Source organism: Delphinus delphis, chromosome 6 (genome assembly GCF_949987515.2).
Source record: "Delphinus delphis chromosome 6, mDelDel1.2, whole genome shotgun sequence".
Taxonomy (NCBI): Eukaryota; Metazoa; Chordata; class Mammalia; order Artiodactyla; family Delphinidae; genus Delphinus; species Delphinus delphis.
Genome location: NC_082688.1, coordinates 113,267,916 through 113,291,751, shown reverse-complemented (window position 1 = coordinate 113,291,751; position 23,836 = coordinate 113,267,916). Strand labels below are relative to the sequence as shown.

Below are 23,836 nucleotides of genomic sequence, written 5' to 3'. Positions count from 1 at the left end.
CCTGGCCAGTCCCTGGGTTGGAATTGAAGTGCAGTCAGCCCCCTGATGGATGAATAAATGATTGCTTGATGAGTGAACGGATGAATGAACGAGACCGCATCTCCTAACCCGTTTACATTTTATTTCTAACTAATGCAGGGTTATTTTCATACCCCCTTTAGTGGCCTCAAAATCTGACAACCAGTCTCAACTGGGTTGCTGTGACGCGGGCATCTCTCACTTCTTTTCACTGGGGATTTACCAGGCACACGGATGGGCAAGGTTTGCTTCTCAGCTGCTGTCGGGTGGCAATTACATAGCAGCTTCGTGGCTCCACAGAGGTCAGAGGAAGAACCAGGAAACTTTGTCACAGCTTGTTTCTATCCATAGTAAAAGGCTCCATGAAAGGTGAAACTACAAGTATTGAGGAAAAGGAAATGTGCAGATGGTCTGGATTTAATCGTCCGTGTTCTGTAGATACATGGGAGCTGCCTGTATCTTCAGTACAATGACAGCTACTTCACAAGGTTGTGGGAAGGTAAAACGAGGCCGTATTTGCAAAGCACGTAGCGTATAATAGGCATTTAATAAGGATTCATTCTCTTTCCCTTCATTGGAATCAAATAAGCCCTTAAGAACCATCACTGTTCCCAAACATTTTATCACCTCATCCTAACTGTGAGATTGTATTATACGTGTTTCCCATTTTATAGTAACAGATTAGAAGTATGACAGGAAGCTGAAATTTATCAGAGGTACAGCATGGGTATATAGATAGCTGGATTTGATTTTCTAATGTGCTGTCCAGTGTCCTGTCCACTAAATAAATGGCTTCTGGGTATTAGAAATGGGATGAAAAAACGTCCAGGTGCCCTTCCGCGGAATTCTACCCGAGTAGGCTCTGTCTTAGCACAGGACATGTTTCCACACGGCTGCATCTCAACCAAGGTCTCTTTCCACTCTCACCTTGTAATAAATAGAAGCAGCTTTCAGGATCTGCAGGGAAGTGAAATGTGTTTTCTAGGAGACCAAGGTGAGGACGGCAGTGTGTTCCATTACAGGCTTGCGCTTCGGTTGCTGTGTCGCCTGCCACTCCGAGGCGCTTGGTTCCACTAGCTGAAGACATTCTGATCTGTTAATGACGTCTGCCTCGGGACGGGGCGGGGAGTGGTGGTGGTGGTGGTGGTGGTGGCGGCGGAGTGTCACACCCGTGCCGTGCCTTCCCCACACCCGGGCTGCAGTTGATTTTGTGTGTTTATGTCGTAGCTTGTCTTAAGCCGCGCTAGCAGTAAGAATTTAATGGAGGATAAATTGCAGGTCAAAACTGAATCGACAGCCCTGACGTTTACCTCTTCTTTAAAGAATAGTAAGCGTTTCGAGTTCTTTGCCAGGCAGCTGATGGAAATGTTAAGAAATTTAATGAAATAAAGTGACTTTAGCTCATCCGCTGCCTCGCGGTGTCCAGACTTCAAACCTTCAGGATTTCTTAGGTCACATAAGAAGGTGATGTGTCTTTGATCGGCTACAGAAGAGTGGAGAAGACCGGTTTCCTCCTCTGATATATGCGTGGAGTTGATGATTTTGAGTTTCATGCTATGCCTTGTAGCTGCACTTCAGTTTGAGTAGGTGAGAGCAGATCAACTTCCCTCTGTGGACATCTTCAGGCAGAAATGACCAGATACGACTTTGGCGGCCCCTCCCTCTGCCAAGCACAGGCTCCGGACGTGCAGGCTCAGCGGCCATGGCTCACGGGCCCAGCCGCTCCATGGCATGTGGGATCCTCCCGGACCGGGGCACGAACCCGCGTCCCCTGCATCGGCAGGCGGACTCTCAACCACTGCGCCACCAGGGAAGCCCCACAGGTGTTATTTTAACGACTTATCTGTTCCAGCCTGTCTTCATTTGTAAGCTTATTCTTCTCTGATGAGTTCAGTGTATGAAAAAGCAGGTGTTGTCATCATTCAGGTGTGGTGAGGCTGACAGGTCAGGAGGAGATGCCTCTGAAACGCTTGTATTACTCACAGGCCCCAGAGCAGGGAGCTCCCTGCGCATTGGGGTGGGGGAGGACAGGGGGTCCCCGGGGTGGGTCGGGAGGCAGAGTGGAAGGGGAGGGGGGGCCTTCACTGTGTCCCTGCAGGAAAGGTTGGTGGGTGGGGCGGGGGAGGCCCCGGGGCTGCTCTGAATGGGGCCATCAGCTCTGGACTCGGGGCTGTCCTGCTTGTCAGTGCCTGGCTGTGGGCGTTAGAGCAGGTACACGGTGGCCGAGTGGGAGGGCCTGCGGGGGGAGGGGGATGGGCTCTGGGTTGGTGAGTCTTACTGGAAAGGAGCCTGAAGGTGTCACTCACCGTCTCCAGGAACCCGCAGCCCTGGGAGGGGCCACGTCTCCAGGGTCAGCCAGGCCAGCACGTCAAAGCGTCAGAAACACAGACGGTTAAAGACCTGCCAAGTAGGTGCCGTGTGCAGACACGGGGCTGGAGCTCACAGCCCTGGGGAGCTGCGTGAGCACGGCCATGAGGCCGGGCCCCGCCGAAGCCTCTGTCCTCGTGGGAGAGAAAGGCAGGGGCAGAGTTCATTCCGTAGAAGGTGAAGGACTCAGTGGGGGTCATGACAAGGTCAGGGACCCGACGTGGGTGCATAGCCTCAGAAACACCGCGATATGCTCGGACCCTTCAAAGAAGCAAAGCCGTTCATGACTTACACCTTTCATCAAATAATTTCCTCCATCATTTCTTGAAGTATTTTTCATGCATTCACTAAATATACAACCTTTTCATTTCACCAAGAACCTCAGAATTATGAAGCTTTATAGCGAGGTCTCCTGTCCTCAGATGAAGAGCCTGGACCGGGAAGGTGAACGACGTTTCCTACGGTCTCTGCCGAACATCCCTGTGAGGCCACTGCAGCTCCAGCCGTGAACCAGACACACGTTTATGTGAACAGTGGCTGGAGCCATGGGCCCTGCCTGGTGCCCCAGGGAGGCCCCCCATCTCGATATCTGCAGCCTCTCCCCTCCCCCAGGCCACACCCTGACAGCCCCCATCCCGACAGTGTAGAACTGGCCCCGTGGCAGTTCCTGGGCCCGTAACGCTCTGACTTTCCCTGATGGTGTCGAAGCCACAGAATGACTCACGTTAAGTCTTAGGCTTGCTGCCTGATTTAGAGAAATTTAGTCTTTTGTCTGCGCTATTTCTTCTACGTGCTACAACCTAAGATGCTTTAAAAATGTCGTCCATGGAGCTGGAGAACAAAAAGCGTGAGTGTTTAAAAAGCAAAAGCCAGGTCATCCCTGGGGTTTGTAAGCACCACCCGCATCACCACGTGCCATGTTGGTGTCACGAGGCACCATCCCCAAGACCAGATAGGTGTGTTAGGCTGTGGCCAGAGTGCCTTTGTACCTGAACCTTTTTGCCAGTGTTCAGTGTAGTTCAGGTACTTTATTGTGCTTCCCGATCATGTTCTTCAGGCTTACACTTAGCATCATTGCTCAGATTATAATCGGTCTTTTTTTTTTGGTCTGTACCATGCGGCTTGTGGGATCTCACGTCCCCAGCCAGGGGGTCGAGCCTGGGGCATGGCAGTGAAAGCACCGAGTCCTAACCACTGGACCACCAGGGAAGTCCCAGATTGTAATTGGTCTTAATTCATTTTTTAAAAACCGCAGGCTCTATGGGATGAATGTGCCAGAAAAGCATCGTGCAACATGCACACGGGATGTTAGCAGATGCAAAATGAGAAAGAGTCGCATGGCCAAGTAAGATGAATGAATGCTGGATTAAACAACATTAAACTAATTTGTTTTCTGCAGGACTTCTCAGGGCCTTTAATAAGAAAATCTTAATTACATGAAGGAGCGATATATACATATACATGTACATAATAGGTAGCATCTTCCAAATCTGTTAGGCCACAGAGCCTTCACCATTTGTTTTTCTCTTGGGCAGCATATTCTAAAGTAACAAGTGGCAGGTAGTAAGTATTTTTAAAGCACCAACTAGGTGCAGTACACTATGGATCAATGAAAGAGAGTCCATTTCCTGGATGAGGAAGTAAGGCCTAAACGCATTAGGCCTCAGATAGTGATATAAAGAAACACCACGGAGGATAGGAAGTGACATAGTATCAATTGTCAAGTGAATAAGGCTACAATTTTTTGAGTGTAGAGGAGAGAGAAACAAACAGAACATATTTTTGCAGATACAGAACACATACGAAACGGCTTCTCTGCTCAAGAAGTGATGATGCAGGCCCCGTGATGCAGGCTGGCCTGGTCCATGCGTGACAGACCAGAACTGCTTCCCCTTCACATGAATGTGAATCACTGGGGTCTGAACCGACTCAGTGGGCTTGGGATGGTGGTCGAGATTCTGCGTTTCTTTTATTTTTTTAAATTTCTAATTTTTTTATTGAAGTACAGTTGATTTACAATGTTGTGTTAATTTCTGCTGTACAGCAAAGTGATTCAGTTTTATATATATATATATATATATATATATATACACACACACTCTTTTTTAAAGTATTCTTTTCCATTGTGGTTTATCATAGGATATTGAATATAGTTCCCTGTGCTATACAGTAGGACCTTGTTGTTTATCCATTCTATATATAAAAGCTTATATCTGCTAACCCCAAACTCCCAATCCATCCCTCTGCTACCCCCTCCCCCTTGGTAACCGCCAGTCTGTTCTCTATGTCTGTGAGTCTGTTTCTGTTTCATAGACAGATTCATTAGTGTCATATTTTAGATTCTATATATAAATGATATCATAGGATATTTGTCTTTCTCTGTCTGACTTACTTCAGTTACTGTGATCATCTCCAGGTCCTTCCATGTTACTGCATGTGGTATTATTTCATTCTTTTTTATGGCTGAGTAATATTCCATTGTATATATGTGCCACATCTTCTTTATCCATTCCTCTGTCGATGGACATTTAGGTTGTTTTCATGTCCTGGCTATTCTAAATAGTGTTGCAGTGAACATTGGAGTGCATGTATCTTTTTGAATTATAGTTTTCTCAGGGTATATGCCCAGGAGTGGGATTGCTGGATCATGTGGTAGTTCTGTTTTTAGTTTTCTGCGAGACCTCCACAGATTCTGCATTTCTAACAAGCTCCTAAATGGTGCTGATGCCACTCCCTGGTCCAGGGACCACACTTTTCCTGTAAAATCCAGATAATAAGTGTTGCAGGACTTGTGGGGCGTGCAGTCTGGCCCAGCAACCCAGCTGTTGCTGCAGCACAAAGGTGGCCACAGACACTGTGTTAGTTCAAGGGCACGGTTGTGATCCCCCAAGACTTTGTTTATAGACTCTGAAATCTGACCTTTATATAATTTCCATGTGTCACAAAATAACTCTTCTGATTGTTTTCCTCACCTTTAAAAACATGGAAACCATGGCTTGGCTCACGGGCCTCAGGAAAGCAGGTGGTGGCCTGCAGGCTGTGTGCACAGCCCGAGGTCAGGGTGTCACAGCCCTGGGGTGGCCGGCAGGGGTGTCCCAAGGAGCTTATCTAACCAAGGCAATCAGTCATCCTCTCTTTTAAACCTTAATTGTGTTTTTTCAGGCCTCATTTTCCCTCTGACAGTTGGTTCTTATCTTTTTATGGCAGTGTAACTCACCCTAGGTAACGTACAGACTCCTAGACTCTGGCCGGTTCCAGAGTCCACCAGGCTCGACTCTTCCAGGCCTCTAGTACCTGACATGGCGCTGTCCACGTGGAAGATGCCCGGCAAGCGTGTGCTCGGTAGAGCTGAGTCCGTTGAAGGCACCTTTCGCTTGCTTGTGAGGAGTGCAGCTCCAGGGTGGGATGGGCACCGAGGGTGAGGGGAGAATTGCAGGGAGCAGAGAGGAAGCAGGTCATACGTGAGGGCTGCATAGGAAACGAGAACTCCATGCAGATACCTGACAGAAACAGGATTCGGATAGGAACATGATAGAAAAGAAAACCTGGGCCAAGTTATAGGAAAGCAGACAGTAAAGATCTAAAGTTTAGGGAATGGTTCATGTAGGGAAGAGTGTCGAGTGCTTTCACCTGCCACAGGATAAAGACTCCCTAGCTTGCCAGGGATGAAGAGATCAATTAAAAGACTTCAGGTCGAGTAACACTGGAGCCATAGACAGTTCTCCGGGCGGGGTGGCGGGGTGAGGATCTGGCCTGTGATTGTGGAAAGAGCAGAGAAGGAGGGACTAGAAAATGGTTCTCGGCCAGAATGTTCTCCAGGACTTTACGAAAACAAAGGAAAGCACAAACTACTCAGAATCATGAAATACTGCCCTTCTCAACTGCCTCAAAAGCAATATACCTTGCATCGCATTAGATGCTCAGTTGGCTGGGTGTTTTTTTTTTTTTTTTTGCGGTATGCGGGCCTCCCATGACTCACGGGCCCAGCCGCTCTGCCGCATGTGGGATCTTCCCGGACTGGGGCACGAACCTGCGTCCCCTGCATCAGCAGGCGGACTCTCAACCACTGCGCCACCAGGGAAGCCCTTTATATGGTTTTTAATTCCCGAAGTCATGTCTGTTCTTTTCCAAATATCCCGTACTTATTTTTTTAATATAGTTTCTGGAGTTAATATGCTAAGTATTAGCAAACTGGCTTGTTTTATTAACTTAACTTTCAGACTAAATATAGACAGAAGCCTATATTATGCTATCTAAATGCAGAAAAGGTTAGTTTTCACTGACATAAAAAGGATGCCAAGTCCAAAGAATTTTATAGAGGATCAGACTCAGGGAAAATCTCTCAGTGCTGATTAAGAGCTAAATGGACAGTTCTCTCCCAGAGAATTCAGTCCTTTTAGTTGTCAGTGGCACGTTCCTTCGTATTTCTTTAAAACTAAATCACGTTTGTGGGGAGGAGGGTTAGGGCAGCTTTGTATTTTTTTGTAAAAATCCTGTTGAGAGTTTGAGGTGCTCAGGGAATAAAGGAAAGGGTGTGAGGGGGAACCCGCATAGAAACAGTCTGGCCACCTGCCACCTCCCATACCAAGGGCCTGGTCGATGGGAAGGGGTGAGACCAGCAAGAATGAATTACAGAGCACTGCTGCCCCTGCCCGCATCATGGGGGCTGGGCACGCTGCTGGAAGGTTCTCTAAATATCAGAAATGTGGAAGGCGTTAACTCTGTTCCTGCCCAGCTGACCATGTCAACAGGAACATTGCTGCCCAGGGTCTGTAACATGACAGTGTCTCCCTTGATACTGTACATTAAGTATTTTTTTTTTTTTTTTTTTGCGGTACGCGGGCCTCTCACTGCCGTGGCCTCTCCCGTTGCGGACCACAGGCTCCGGACGCGCAGGCTCAGCGGCCATGGCTCACGGGCCCAGCCGCTCCGCGGCATGTGGGACCCTCCCGGATCGGGGCACGAACCCGCGTCCCCTGCATCGGCAGGCAGACTCCCAACCACTGCGCCACCAGGGAAGCCCTACATTAAGTATTTTGAGCACAATGTTTATATTACTTTCGTATTTTTCTTTAGATAAGAACAATAGATAAAATTGTAATAGACGTGAGAGGCGCTGGTGATAAAACATTTTTGTAAGACACTTGGAACTTGTGTTCTTTTCATTTTGTAACTGAAATGGTCTTTCCCAGTGTGATGATGTCCCTTATTTCCAGGTTGATGAAATGTACAAGGTGCTTGACAAAGAAACCCCATGGGAATTGTCTAGCCATGCATTTCATGGTCTCAAATGTAATAGCATTTAGTAAGGTTAGTAACACGGACACAGGTCTTTTTTTTATCAGACAGGCATCTCGTTACATAGCATCTCGCCTTTCACTTCTGCTTTATTATTTTAAACGTCCCCTTTTTCTTTCTCTCCCTCCTGTCCTGGGACTTCCGTTTGGCCAGCAGATGGTTCTGTGAGGGGATCGAGCTGCACGACAGTCCCGACATCCAGATCCGCTGGGACGGGGGCGACCTGCACACGCTGGTCATAGCCGAGGCCTTTGAGGACGACACAGGGCGCTACACCTGCCTGGCCGCGAACCCCGGTGGCTCTGACACCACATCGGCCGAGGTGTTCATTGAAGGTACCCAGGGATGTGGGGTGGGGGCGTGGGGTGCCGAGTGGGCAGGGGCCCATTGCTTCTTGTGAACGTGGTTTTCCAATGTTGTGAGTCAAACCTCATTTATCCTCCAGGGCAGATAAATCGAGTGGCTCTGACACTTGGGTGTACGTCTACGTCGACAATGTCTGATGTCAACATTTGTTCCTTTTCATTTAAAACATTTCAGCTACATGAATTTATTTAGAATACTAAGTGTCCAACTTATTTCTGGTTTCTCTGGTGGACGAAGAATGTGGGCATATTAAAATACTAGAAATACTAGACCTGTCAACCAAAGTTAAACTCTCAAAGACTTAGGAGATCATTCACAGGGATATTAAGCAGTTGAGTATTTTTAAATGTTCTCATTTCTATTAGATTCTAGAACTTTTCCTTTTTTGTTAGGATGCTGCTATTTCTGCTAAGTGTACCATGGACTTGTAATCACTAGGTCAAAAAATTTCCAGAATCAGTGTTGCATTAAAGAGGGGTGGGCAGAGAGTAGAATATCTCTATTGTTCTAACAATTCATTTTTGATGAGACTCAGCCTATAGGGAATTAGAAAACTTACTATCAAAGTATATAGTTTACATCACTGTTGCATTTTTATCACTATCAATCACTTAAGTTGGAAGTGGCTTAAACACCAGTGTTCTGTGTCCCTAAAGTCATAAATTGGTGAGTAGCCTTGTAATTGCTTGCATTTAAAAATAGTAGCTGGAACGCAGAGAGAAAATTGAAATCCTTGAGGTCTCCAGTACCTTAATCTTCATCTTTTTACTAAATTTTTTTTTACTCTTTAATAGCACTAAATTTCTTTGTTTTTTAAAGTAGAAGAAAGCAAGATGTGAACCATTATTTATAGCCCTTGTAAGAACTGGCAAAAAAAATAAATTAGTTTTAGAAGTAACTGTTACTGCCAACTAAAACTATGTGCCTTTACTTTTAATAAAAGTGTCCCCTGCATTGTCTTTGAAGGCGTCTGTGAGCTCCTTCAGGGACTTTGTCCTGCTAATAAGAGCAAACCTTCTGTATTAACAATAAGTGATGCTACATGGCAGTTACATGTACACACACGTGCAGACACAGTCATTTAAACCTCACCGTGAACCTGAGAGGTGTTATCAGGGTCCCCTTTTACACATGGGTAAACTGAGCCTGGGAAGGTGAAAGGGACCTGTCCAAAGTCACTCCAGGATTTGGACCCAGTCCGTCTTACTCCAGGGCCCATATCCTATTCGCTATGTCACAAGTATCTCAAAGTGCTAAATGAACAGGAAAAGAATGGCAAAAAGATTTTTAGCATTTAATAAGCGAGCAGTGAGTATCAGTCATGGGCTGACTGTGGAGCAAACTTCTTGAAGCATTTTAGAATACAGAGGAGGAAAGTTAAACTTCCATTAAAAAAAAAAAAACAAAACCCATTTGCTAATGATGGTCAGATTTGTCTTTCAAAACCAAGTTCAACTAGAGCTGCTTAAAATTAAATGCTTTCAAGATTGCTAGAAATGGGTACTTCAGTGTGGATTGCTTCTGTACTACAGACATTAAATCACGTCAGTTTTACGTACTAGTTTACCAACGCGATCCAGCCACGTTTATTAAGGCCTTGCTCTGTGCCAGACAGTGTGGTGCAGATATGATGGGGATGGGCACTGCTATCAAGGAGTTCCCAATCTAACAGCCCAGATGGACACATTTTTTAAAAACGAATATAAAGTAAGTGATGTTATAAGTGATATAACAGATATCTAAAGTGTTATAAGGATACAAATGAACTTAAAAGATTAACTGCAAGGTATATAAGACACACTAACTTTCATAGAATAAGAGGAACTATTTCTCTGCCTTGGAAACCACTTCAGGATCTGACTCTGGAGGTCCAAAACATGCATGCCATGGCCTTTAACTTTATTTCATTAAATTGAGCTCTGCCACGTAGAAAGCCCCTGCAGTGCAGTCCTCTCCTGCCTTTGGGGTCTCTGCATGAACTACTTAATGTGGGAAAAGCACCCCCAGTTCTACCTGCCACGCGTGGTCCATGCCCAGGGCTCCACAGAGGTGGCGGGTGTTCCTAGTGTCCCTTTTTGCACCTGAGGACCCTGCATTGGCTTAGACAGCCCCCCAGCTGCGGGTCTGGCTTCAGATCTTTGTGCTGAGGAGAGGAGGGGTCTGGGCAGAGCCGGAATAAAGAGCCCTTAAGCATGAGCCTCCTAAGCCTCCTGGAAAGTGCGTTAGGAAACTGGCTCATCGTCCCCATGAAATATGGGTGATAACTTTTTTAAAGCCTGATTTTGGTGTATTTTTATCCCTAAGAACAATTACGTGAAATGGAAGAGAATTTTACATAAATTCTTAGGCTCCTATCATGACTGAAAGGAAGAAGTGTTTATGTTTTCCTTACTGCAGCACTAAATTAGACTTAGGAGTATCTCTGTTGTCCCTAAACCACATTGCTGTTGCTATGTCAGCGTGCAGTATGCGGGTGGAGGTGGGTACCAGAGGGTAGGAAGTTTTCTATAGATTTAAAAACCTTGAGGAAACCTTCCCTAAAAGTTTAACAACCTACTAGTTGGAAACTGTCTAAATTTCACTGCCTTGTGCAGCAACTTTTAGAATGATAACGAGGAAATTTCAGTTTAAGAACAGTAACTAAGGGGCTTCCCTGGTGGTGCAGTGGTTAAGAATCCGCCTGCCAATGCAGGGGACACAGGTTCGAGCCCTGGTCTGGGAAGATCCCACATGCCGCAGAGCATCTAAGCCCGTGCACCACAACTACTGAGTCTGCGCTCAAGAGCCCGTGAGCCACAACTACTAGGCCTGCACTCTAGAGCCCGAGAGCCACAACTTCTGAGCCCGCGTGCCACAACTACTGGGCCTGCGCTCTAGAGCCCGTGTGCCACAACTACTGAGCCTGCACTCTAGAGCCCGAGAGCCACAACTTCTGAGCCCGCGTGCCACAACTACTGGGCCTGCGCTCTAGAGCCCAAGAGCCACAACTTCTGAGCCTGCATGCCACAACTACTGAGCCTGCGCTCTAGAGCCCGTGAGCCACAACTACTGAGCCTGCACTCTAGAGCCCGTGAGCCACAACTACTGAGCCTGCACTCTAGAGCCCGTGAGCCACAACTACTGAGCCTGCACTCTAGAGCCCGAGAGCCACAACTGCTCAGCCCACGTGCCACAACTCCTGAAGCCCATGCGTCTAGAGCCCGTGCTCCGTAACAAGAGAAGTCACTGCAATGAGAAGCCTGGCACGGCAACGAAGAGTAGCCCCCGCTCGCTGCAACTAGAGAAAGCCCGCGTGCAGCAACAAAGACCCAAGGCAGCCAAAAATAAATTAAAAAACAAACAAACAAACAAAAAACCCAAAACCAGGAACTAACTTTTATCTCCTAGTTTTAACTAGGAACCGAGCCCTGGTCTTCGTTTTCACCTGGATTATCTCATTTAATCCTTACAAGAATCACCCCATTCTGTGGCTGAGGAAACGGCAGCTTAGGGAGACTTGTAGGGCCCCAGACCTCACACACACACTCACACTCCCCTGAGCTTCAAGGACTAAACCCAGTCAGTGTGACCTCTTAAGTCTGAATAGCCACAGGGGAAAATGCAGGTGAACCTTGGGTCTTGGGGCAGCAGGGTCGTCATCTGCATCCAGTAACAGGCCTGGGATGTGTGCCTGGAACATCTCAGGACACCACTGAGCTTTTGGTCATTGGTCACGTGTTCACTGAAGGTCCCCTGGAAGGCAGGCGGTGGGCCAGGCACTGGGTGGGGACACTTGGCAGGACAGGCAGGCCTCGGTCCTCGCTGCGCCGACACTCCAGGAAAGGAGGGACGGGCCCCCCTCATAAATAACCCCAGCCCCAGCCAGCAGGTGCTGGGAAGAGAAGAAAGGTGGGTGAGGGTAGGGGGAGGAGGGCCTCCCTGAGGAGGTGACATCCGACCTCAGTCTGGACTCTGAGAGGAAGCGATGCGGAGGCCGATGGGGCAAGTGCTGCAGACAGAAGTAGGGGCGAGGCTTGGCAGGAGGGGCGGGTGTGCCCAGGAGTGCAGAGGGTGGCAGCTGGGCGGCAGGCAGCTCACACGGGTCGTGGTGCCTTGTGGTCACTGTTAGCCGGCCGGCCTTTATTCTACTGAAAATCGCCACTTGCGGAGCGTTTAAACTGAAAAGTCAGATTATCTGATTTCCATTTTTAAACTGAAGTTTGGCTTGTAATCGGGAGCCTGGTGAGAAGCGTGCCGTGGCAGGACCGGACGGAGCTGGCAGGGCTGCAGGAGCACGCCGTGTAGACGGGGGCAGAGGCAGGCAGACTGCAAAGCCACATGGCGGGTTAGGTATGGGCTGAGGGGCCATGGGAACGAGCAGACCCCGTGGATTTCGGCTCCACCGTTGGGCGTCTGTGGGGGGGGGGGCGAGGAGTGGGCTGGGGCGCAGAGGGACGTAGGTGATCCGTTTGCACAGCCGCATTTGGACGGCCGAGTGGACACAGGTGTGGGCAGGTGGCCATGCGGGTGCAGTGAGTGCCCAGGGCGAGGACGTGCACTTGGAGCTTCAGGATGTAGATGGTAACCGAAGACACGGGAATAGGCGGGACCGCGTCTGAGCCTGGGCGACCCTTCCCACGCGAAGATGCTCCGGGAGGAGGTGCCGGCGTAGGAGCGTGAGAGGAGGGCCCTGTGGGCAGGGAGGCTGGGGGGGCGGGTCGGTGTTTGAGAGGGGAGGGCCGTGCAGCTTGGGCCCCCCGCTGCCGGAGGCCAGCGCTGAGGACAGGAGGGGCAGGTGTGGTTGCTGTGGGGGATGTTAGTAAGAGGGGCTCGGAGAGCCTGGAGGGACCGAACGCCGCGCGTCTGCGGGACCCGGAAGGACGCACGGGAACGCGTTGGGGGCGCCAGGGAGGTTCTGCCCAAGCACCGGCAGAGCCAGGGGCCGGTATCTGGACGGGAGCGCCGGGTCAGGATGCTTTGTGAGCCTGTTTGCCTGTGGGTTTTCGTAGCAGGATTTCTAGAGTGTATTTCCATGCTGATGAAAACGGTCCAAGCGAGAAAACGCGGATCCTGCAGGGGGGTGGGGGGAGTGTGAGGTGCCAGGGAGCCAGTTCCTGGAAAAAGAGAAGGAAACGGCCTCCGCCCACAGTGTGCAGGTGGCGAAGAGCTGCTCTCAACAGTTGCACGGTAGAAATGGGACAGGTGAGCACAGACACGTGAACTAAACGTGGACATCCCACGTTTGCATCCCTGCCGCCCCTCCTGACCCTGTCGTGGACGGCACAGATCTTTACAGCTCAGGGAGCACCGAAGGGGGCAGGAGGGGGGTTCCCAAGTGTGCGATGAGGAAGCTGGGTTACACCCAGCCCTGACCCCGTGGTCGGGGAGTTGAGCTGGATGGGGGTGGAGGGGACGGCATAAAGACGGTGGGGAAGGGCAGGAATTCTGAGCGTGGCGCACGCCGGCAGACCTTGTGTGATGTTTATTTGTAGGTTCTCCAAGCTTGTCACAATCAGATAAGACGTGTGCCCCTTTTAAGTGACATTTCAAAGTGTGTGGAAATGTTATACAAGGAACGGTCCCTGTGGCTGCAGCAGGACAAAGCCGATCTGAGCGAAAGGTTCCTTCTGCTGGATCTGGAAGACTTGCTGTGAGAAGCTGATGGAGTCTAAGCTCAGCTTTGCGCATTCTCCACAGTATTCATTTTTAAATATCCTTCCTGGTATTTTCTGGCCAGCCCAGCTCCAAGACCCAGAACAGCGACTGGATGGCTCTTTGCTTCAGTTTCTCCATCTCTGCCTGGAGAAATTGATGTTCTCGTAAGAAATGAGTGAGTTAATCACCTAGAGGGGGACCGACACACAGTGTGAGCTATTGTTGCTGTTATAGAAATAGCACATTTTCATTTTAAAAAATCTAAAACATGGAAATAAAGATATAAAAGTCATGTGTAATCCCACCACCCTGTGTCCACCACTCTTAAAAATTTTTATTGTTCAATCTTTTATCTAAATGTGTTTATTATATTCTACATACTCTTTGGTATATATTTTTTAAATTTAATTTAATCCGTCACGAACATCTGTGCCTGTCATTGCAGTTCTTTAAAACTCATTTTAATGCTTTTATAGTCATTCATCATTTATAAATTTTTAAATCATTGGCATTGCTTCAATTACTCTTATCTGAGACAGCAAATGGTTGTTTCTGGTAATTATAGCAACTGAGAAAGGAGAGGGGGAAAATGAGTAGTGGGAGTGGGGAGCAGAGTGTATTTACGCCTTAATTTTGAAAAACAAACATGGACCAAACGATGAACTAACTCCATGGCTGCATTCACTAAAGTCACTCAGGGACTTAAAATGTAAATATAAATAAAGATAAATAGATAGTTTTTTTTAATGGTTAATACCTGCTTTTAGGAAGACTTCCTATTTTCTGAATTTGAAGCTGTATTCAGTTTGCTTGCACTCAGAAATATAGCCTTTTCTATATTGCTAAGGTAGATATTAGATTGACAAAAATAATTAAAACATGGTGTTTCCATGAATATGGGGGAAATGGGCATTTTGACATACAGTCGTCCCTCAGTATCCGCAAGGGGATTGGTTTCAGGACCCCCCAGGGATACCAAAATCCAAGGATGCTCAAGTCCCTTATCTAAAACGGTGGAGTATTAGCATGTAACCTACATAAACTTTAAATCATCTCTACATTACTTATAATACCTAATGTAATGCTATGTAAATAGCTGCTGGTGGGCAGCAGAGGCAAGTTTGCTTTGGGGAACTTTCTGGACTTTTATGTGTATATATTTTTTGACCTGTGGTCGGTTGAATCCACAGATGCAGAACCCGTGGATATGGAGAGCCGACTGTATCTGTATTTTACACACCTTTCTGGGGAGACGTTTAACATGGAAATAAATATATCTGTTGATAGTAGAATGAAACAAATTCTGGTAAATAGCCACAAATGTATTTGAAGCAGCCATTAGAAAACTATAAAGCACGTTTATTAACGTGGAAAGGCACTTCACAATGTATTGAGTGGGGAAAAAACAGAAATTGAACAGTATTACGTCATATTATGTTTATTATACGTGTGCACAGGGGTAAACTTCAGCAGGATACGCTCCAACGTGTCTGGGTGGTGGTATTCCGAATGATTTTTTTCTTTAATTTTTGCTATTGTGCCTTTTCTGGGTCTTTTTCTACAAGGAAGTATTACACGGGGTAAGTTTTAAAATGGTGAGGGAGCACCTTTTAGAGGCAAGATGGGAGGCTCATGGTTGTGACTTTCCCGCCTGCTCTCCATCACTAGAGCAGCTCAGGGACCACCAGCATTGATTCCCCACTGCGTGGAGAACAGTGCAGACACAGGTGACCTGTAGGCAGGTGAACAGTTGATGAGCAGACGGGCAGGGGGTGACCACAAATGCTGGGGCCCTGCCCCTTTTAGCTGGTATTTGAGAAACAGACACGGATGAATGTCCCCCTGAGCCGGGGGTGTTCTCCCCTGCCCTGTAGGTGCAGAGCTGGGGACTGAGGGGTGGGAACAGAAGGGGAGTGAGGGGGGATCGCCCTGGGGGAAAGGGGCCTGCAGAGCAGCTCTGTCCCCACCCCAGGTGGGAGGTGACATTGAGATGCCAGCAGGCTCGGTCAGGTGTGCAAAAACCAGCAAGCGCATCCTTATCCAGTGGACGTGAACCTCTCTGGTCCTTGTTTCCCAGCAAGTCAGTGAGGAAAAAGCCTCAACAGAGAGCGAAAGCAATAATGGCTTTTTAGTCATCAGAGGGGATTTTTCCAGTGATCTAAACATTGGGAATCAGATGAAAAATAGCTATTCCTCTCCCCGGCTTCTGGCCACTGAGTGTCTCTGGTGCCGTCCTTGGGGCCTGCCTGCTCCCGAGGGCTCTCCGGGGTCTGGGGGGCTGCCCGCCCTCGGGCCACGGTGACCTGCTGACCCCAGCCTGCTGGAGTGCCAGCGTTTCTCCTTGTCTGTCACCTGGTTTTGCTGCTTTGCTGTTTGTCTTGCTCGGTTTCCCTAGTTCCTCCTGCACAGGTAGTTTGCCCCTCAACCACGCTCGTGCCCAGACACCAAGTCCAGCCGCGCTGGCCGGTGTGAAAACCCACCCTGTGTCCCTGGCCTCCCCCCACCCCCCCCAAACCCGCAGCTGCTTGCTCGTCCCCTAGCTCACCCCCTGTCACTCATCCCAGCAGAATCACCAGCCTGCCCTGAGCACCGGAGACGGCGGCTGGGGGCGGGGACGCGTGGTCTGGGGGAGCCGGGGCCTCAAGTTCAGACCCTGTGCCACTGCCGTGCAGTCCCGTGGCCTCACGCAGCCCCTTCCCCTCCCTGGTTCCTCGGGTCTCTGGTCTGTAGTTGGACGCAGCTTCCCCTCTTAGGGAGGCTCATCATCGTGATGACCAAACGCCGACCCAGCCGATGGCCAGGCACGTGGCTCTACTCAGAATGGGTGTGCCCTTCCTGGCCACACCTCAGTCCAGTCCTCAGAGGTGTGATGTCCTGAGTGGCTGAGCAGCTCCGAAGAGGCAGCACAGAACATGTCTGGGCCACTCGGAAAGGACAGAAATCAAGGAGGGACCCTGTAGGCACTTCCCACGAGAGCAGATGATGTAATTAAAGGTTCAGACGTGGGGAGAGGCCAGGAGGGGGAGCTCTCTGCTCCTCTGATCTTTATCCGGAGCCCCTGTTGGCAGAGGCTCCCTTGCACCCTGCATTCCCATCCCTCCCCGGACCCCCAGCTTTATGCCGTCCCATTTCACTAACCACCACGTCCTGCGTTTATTTGTCTGCGTCTGTGTCCGCATAGAATGGAAGCTCCCCAAGGGCAGGGAGGGGTGTACTCTTCACTCCAGCATCCTCGTTACACAGCCGGGTGTGCACGAGACTAGTGGAAATAGCAGGCTTTTAATTTACTGAGCAGAACTCATGGGTCATCTAAGTTTATTATTTTGTTTCAAACAGGAAAGGTGTGTTATAGGAAAATTAACCTGACATAGATGAAGACAAATTTGAGAGAGGGATTTGGGAGGACAGGGTGGTCTGTGTGTCGTGATGGTCCAGGACTGGGGATTGCTGTAGAAATAAATAGGAAGGACCACAAACACCCTGCAGTCACCTAAGCAGGGCTTTTACCATCAGTAATAGCAGGAAAGCCATGGTAGAGAACAGTCACGGGAGGGAGCACGAGGCACTCTTGCCAAGAGAATTAGGTAAACGTGTACATTCTTAATGTATCAACAGGCAAATAGAACCAACTACAAAGAGCACAAGGATACAGCAGCAACTAACACAACAATGTAAAGCAATTATACTCCAATAAAGATGTTAAAAAACAACAAAAAAGCACATGTAGTGTGATTGCATTTGTACAAATACATGCACAAGTATACAGCCATCCCCCCTCATCGGAGGTTTCACTTTCCGTAGTTTCAGTTACCACGGTCAACTGTGATCCAGAAATATTTTATGGAAAATTCCAGAAATAAATGGTCAGTTTTCAATTCTGCCATCTGAGCAGTGTGATGAAATCGCTTGCCTCAGCTTCGACCTCCAGGATTTGAGTCATCCCTGTGTTCAGCGTGTGCTGCCTGTTAGTCACCTAGGTTGTCATGCTGACTGTCCCAGCGCTCGTGTTCACTCACCCTGATTTTATTGATACTAAAAATGGCCCCAAAGCACCAGAGGAGTGATACTGGTAGTTTGGACGTGCCAGAGAAGCCGTGCAGTGCTTCAAGTGAAAGGTGAAAGTTAATAAGGAAAGAAAAGAAAAAAAAAGTATGCTAAGGTTGCTAAGATATACGGTAAGAACAAATCTTTTGTCTGACAGGTTGTGAAGAAGGAAAAAGAAATCCATGTTCGTTTTGCTGTCGTGCCTCAAACTCTAAATGTTACAGCCACAGTGCATACATAAGTGCTTAGTTAAGATAGAAAAGGCATCAAATTTGTACAATAAGATGTTTTGAGAGAGACCACATTCATATAACTTTATTATCATTTTTATAATCATAATTGTTATATTCTATTTTATCATTAGTTATTGTCGTTAAACTCTTACTGTGCCTAAATTACAAATGAAACTTTACCTTAGGTGTGTATATTTAGGAAAAAGAGTACTAACAGGATTTGGTGTTATCAGTGGTGTGGAGGTCTTGGAATGTTATCTCCCTTCAATAAGGGGAGGCCACTGTATGTTTGTTAATACATTCAATTTATCTGAAAAATACAAGCCAGACTGTTAGCGTGTGCAGAATGGCACCAGGGAAGGGACCTACTGGTCTTCAGTATTACATCACGCAATTCTGTGCTACTTGGTTACTTTTCTATAAGCGTGTATTACTTTACATTAAGATATTTTAAATAGATAATTTAAATAACTCGAGTTAAGTATGTCTCATAAAAGAAGTATCAAGTATGTACTTCTGGGGCTTCCCTGGCGGTGCAGTGGTTAAGAATCCACCTGCCAATGCAGGGGACATGGGTTCGAGCCCTGGTCCAGGAAGATCCCACATGCCGTGGAGCAACTAAGCCCGTTAGCCACAACTACTGAGTCCGCACACCTAGAGCCTGTGCTCCGCAACAAGAGAAGCTACTGCGATGAGAAGCCCACACACCACAACGAAGAGTAGCCCCCGCTCGCTACAACTAGAGAAAGCCTGCGCACAGCAATGAAGACCCAACACAGCCAAAAATAAATTTAAAAAAAAGAATGTACTTCGAACCATCCCAGTTATTTTAAGTATTACCTAAAATCTCTTGTCACAAAATACATGAGCATTAAAATGTAAGGACAGTTTGCATTTTGGCCTAAAAATCCAGCAAGGTGACCCATAATCTAAACACAATAACGAAGCAGATGAATTTGGGAAGGAATGATCCAAAATTAGAAACCCTCCTATTCAAGAATGAAGCCATATCAGAGTCAGAAAGCATCTCCTAATTAATGAGAAATGAAGGTATTGATGATCCACACCATGTAATCTTCTGAGAAGGAGTTGAAGTTTAAAACTATGGATGTTCTACACACAGACACACATGCATTTATTTCATAGTTGAGAAGCCATTTAAAATCGTGGTTATGACGGCCAAAGGGACAAAAATGAAACTGGTAATAAATCTGACACTAAACCCATACTGCTTTGAAGAAAGCTTTTCTTGGTGGTTCTGTTTTTACATGATTATCTGAAAAAACAGTCTGAGTAGAAATGGTCTGAACCATTCTCTATTTCAAAATAAGACTACATTACATTATTACATTACTGTCTGTACATTATTGTCTGAGTGGAGAGCATTACCTTTGGAAGCTATTATAGGTACTACTTACATCTTTTTTTTTTTTTCCACTCAGGTGCCAGTTCAACAGATTCTGACAGTGAAAGTTTAGCGTTCAAATCAAAACCTGGAGCCATGCCACAGTAAGTACCTACAATTCCATCAATTATAAGCAAAGGCTGTCAACAGAGTTGTGCTCTGTGACGCCACTTGTGTTGTGCTCTGAGGAGGTCAGCTGATGTCAATCAAGAACCAAATGCTTGAACCTAGAACACAGTTTTTAACTTACGAATTAGAGCTTTGAAATCCGCGTTTCATCATCGATGTGTCAGAGTCTAACTGTCCACCATGTTAGTTTCAGTGACAACTAACAGGTTATAAATGTATGAAAGGGACACTTGTGTTGAGGGAAAATCACTTAAATCATTACTAAAACGTAAATGTCAACCAAGTTATCCGTACACATTAGAACATATCTAATTAGGCCAGAAATGGGCTTCCATTGGGATGAAGTCTATTTCTAGTTAGATCTTGTCATGAAAATCTCAAAATTGAGTTTTTCCTACGAAGATATACAATGTTAGTATCTTAATCATTTTGCAAAAATAAAGTAAAATTGTTCCCATCCTCCCTGGGAGCAAAGACTGCCACCGCGTTCGTCCTGCCTGCTGTTTGCTGCAGAAGATCTGAGGAGGCATGAAGAATACCAATGTCCAGGATCCACCACCAGAGAGCTGGCATCTGGGTTGGGCCCTCAGATTTAAAGGACTTTATTCTGCAGTTGTGAATCCAAGCAGTTGTGAATTTTGCCGTGTGGCTGACAGTGTCTTGGTGCCCCGACCCTGTGTCAGGCCTGAGCCTCTGAGGTGGGAGAGCCGAGTTCAGGACATTGGTCCACCAGAGACCTCCTGGCTCCACGTAATATCAAACAGCGAAAGCTTTCCTAGAGATCTCCATCTCAACGCTAAGACCCAGCTCCATCAAAGACCAGCAAGCTACAGTTCTGGACACCCTATGCCAAACAAGTAGCAAGACAGGAACACAACCCCACCCATTAGAAGAGAGGCTGCTTAAAATCATAACAAGGTCACAGACACCCCAAAACACACCACTGGATGCAGTCCTGCCCACCAGAAACACAAGATCCAGCCTCATCCACCAGAACACAGGCACCAGTCCCCTCCACAAGGAAACCTACACAACCTACTGACCCAACCTTAGCCACTGGGAGCAGACACCAAAAACAACAGGAACTACGAACCTGCAACCTGCGTAAAGCAGACCCCAAACACAGGAAGTTAAGCAAAATGAGAAGACAGAGAAGCAGACAGCCAATGAAGGAGCAAGGTAAAAACCCACCAGACCAAAAAAATGACGAGGAAATAGGCAGTCTACCTGAAAAAAAATTCAGAGTAATGATAGTAAAGATGATTCAAAATCTTGGAAATAGAATGGAGGAAACACAAGAAACGTTTAACAAGGACCTAGAAGAACTAAAGAGCAAACAAACAATGATGAACAACACAATGAATGAAATTAAAAATTTTCTGGAAGGAATCAATAGCAGAATAACTGAGGCAGAAGGACGGTTAAGTGACCTGGAAGATAAATTAGTGGAAATAACAACTGCAGAGCAGAATAAAGGGAAAAGAATGAAAAGAATTGAGGACAGTCTTGGAGACCTCTGGGACAACATTAAATGCACCAACATTTGAATTATAGGGGTCCCAGGAGAAGAAGAGAAAAAGAAAGGGACTGAGAAAATATATGAAGAGATTATAGTTGAAAACTTCCCTAATATGGGAAAAGAAAGAGTCAAGTCCAGGAAGCACAGAGAGTCCCATACAGGATAAATCCAAGGAGAAACACACCAAGACACATATTAATCAAACTATCAAAAATTAAATAGAAAGAAAAAATATTAAAAGCAGCAAGGGAAAAACAACAAATAACATACAAGGGAATCCCCATAAGATTAACAGCTGATCTTTCAGCAAGAACTCTGCAAGCAGAAGGGAGTGGCAAGACATATTTAAGGTGATGAAAGGGAAAAACCTACAACCAAGATTACTCTATCCGGCAAGGATCTCATTCAGATTTGACAGAGAAATTAAACCTTTTACAGACAAGCAAAAGCTAAGAGAATTCAGCACCACCAAACCAACTTTACAACAAATGCTAAAGGAAGTTCTCTAGGCAGGAAACACAAGAGAAGGAAAAGACCTACAAAAACAAACCCACAACAATTAAAAAAAATGGTAATAGGATCATACATATGAGTAATTACCTTAAATGTAAATGGATTAAATGCTCCACTCAAAAGACATAAACTGGCTGAATGGATACGAAAACAAGACCCACATATATGCTCTCTACAAGAGACCCACTTCAGACCTAGGGACACATACAGACTGAAAGTGAGGGGATGGAAAAAGATATTCCATGCAAATGGAAATCAAAAGAAAGCTGGAGTAGCAATTCTCATACCAGACAGAATAGACTTTAAAATAAAGACTATTAGAAGAGAGAAAGAAGGACATTACATAATGATCAAGGGATCAATCCAAGAAGAAGATATAACAATTGTAAATATTTACGCACCAGCATAGGAGCACCTCAAAACATAAGGCAAATGCTAACAACCCTAAAAGGGGAAGTTGACAGTAACACAATCATAGTAGGGGACTTAAACACCCCACTTTCACCAATGGACAGATCATCCATAGTGAAAATAAATAAGGAAACACAGCTTTAAATGATACATTAAACAGGACAGACTTAATATTTATAGGAATTCCATCCAAAAAAACCAGAATACACTTTCTTCTCAAGTGCTCACAGGACATTCTCCAGGATAGATCATATCTTGGGTCACACATCAAGCCTTGGTGAATTTAAGAAAACTGAAATCGTATCAAGTATTTTTCTGACCACAACACTATGAGACTAGATATCAATTACAGGAAAAAATCTGTAAAAACTACAAACACATGGAGACTAAACAATATACTACTGAATAACCAAGAGATCACTGAAGAAATCAAAGAGGAAATCAAAAAATACCTAGAAACAAATGACAATTAGAACATGATGACCCACAACCTATGGGATACAGCAAAAGCAGTTCTAAGAGGGAAGTTTATAGCAATACAATCCTACCTCAAGAAACAAGAAACATCTCAAACAACCTAACCTTACCCCTAAAGCAATTAGAGAAAGAAGAATAAAAAACCCCCCAAAGTTAGCAGAAGGAACTAAATCATAAAGATCAGATCAGAAATAAATGAAAAAGAAATGAAGGAAACAATAGCAAAGGTCCATAAAACTAAAAGCTGGTTGTTTGAGAAGATAAACAAAATTGATAAACCATTAGCCAGACTCATCAAGAAAAAGGAAAAAAATCAATAGAATTAGAAATGAAAAAGGAGAAGTAACAACTGACACTGCAGAAATACAAAGGATCATGAGAGATTACTACAAGCAACTATATGCCAATAAAATGGACAAGCTGGAAGAAATGGACAAATTCTTAGAAAAGCACAACCTTCAGAGACTGAACCAGGAAGAAATAGAAAATTTAAACAGACCAATCACAAGCACTGAAATTGAGACTGTAATTAAAAATCTTCCAACAAACAAAAGCCCAGGACCAGATGGCTTCACAAGCAAATTCTGTCAAACATTTAGAGAAGAGCTAATACCTATCCTTCTCAAACTTCCAAAATATAGCAGAGAGAGGAACACTCCCCAACTCATTCTACGAGGCCACCATCACCCTAATACCAAAACCAGGCAAAGATGCCACAAAGAAAGAAAACTACAGGCCAATATCACTGATGAACATAGATGCAAAAATTCTCAACAAAATACTAGCAAACGGAATCCAACAGCACATTAAAAGGATCATATACCATGATCAAGTGGGTTTTATCCCAGGAGTGCAAGGATTCTTCAATATATGCAAATCAATCAGTGTGAGAAATCATATTAACAAATTGAAGGAGAAAATCCATATGATCATCTCAATAGATGCAGAAAAAGCTTTCGACAAAATTCAACACCTATTTATGATAAAAACCCTCCAGAAAGTAGGCATAGAGGGAACTTTCCTCAACATAATAAAGGCCATATATGACAAACCAACAGCCAAAATCGTTCTCAGTGGTGAAAAACTGAAACCATTTCCTCTAAGATCAGGAACCAGACAAGGTTGTCCACTCTCACCACTATTATTGAATATAGTCTTGGAATTTTTAGCCACGGCAATCAGAGAAGAAAAAGAAATAAAAGGAATCCAAATCAGAAAAGAAGAAGTAAAACTGTCACTCTTTGCAGATGACATGATACTATACATAGAGAATTCTAAAGATGCTACCAGGAAACTACTAGAGCTAATCAATGAATTTGGTAAAGTAACAGGATACAAAATTAATGCACAGAAATCTCTTGCATTCCTATACACTAATGATGAAAAATCTGAAAGAGCAATTAAGGAAACATTCCCATTTAC

The 23,836-nt window shown here is 45.9% G+C and overlaps 1 protein-coding gene across 1 annotated transcript in view; it reads left to right on the top strand.

Moving 5' to 3' along the window:
* Window positions 1-23,836, top strand: part of PALLD (palladin, cytoskeletal associated protein) — a 394,011-nt gene that overhangs the window by 148,370 nt on the left and 221,805 nt on the right. Inside the window, exons 2-3 of the mRNA XM_069540800.1 lie at window positions 7,840-8,018; window positions 19,403-19,469. Coding sequence (XP_069396901.1) covers window positions 7,840-8,018; window positions 19,403-19,469 — 246 coding nt within the window. The remainder of the gene's footprint in view (window positions 1-7,839; window positions 8,019-19,402; window positions 19,470-23,836) is intronic.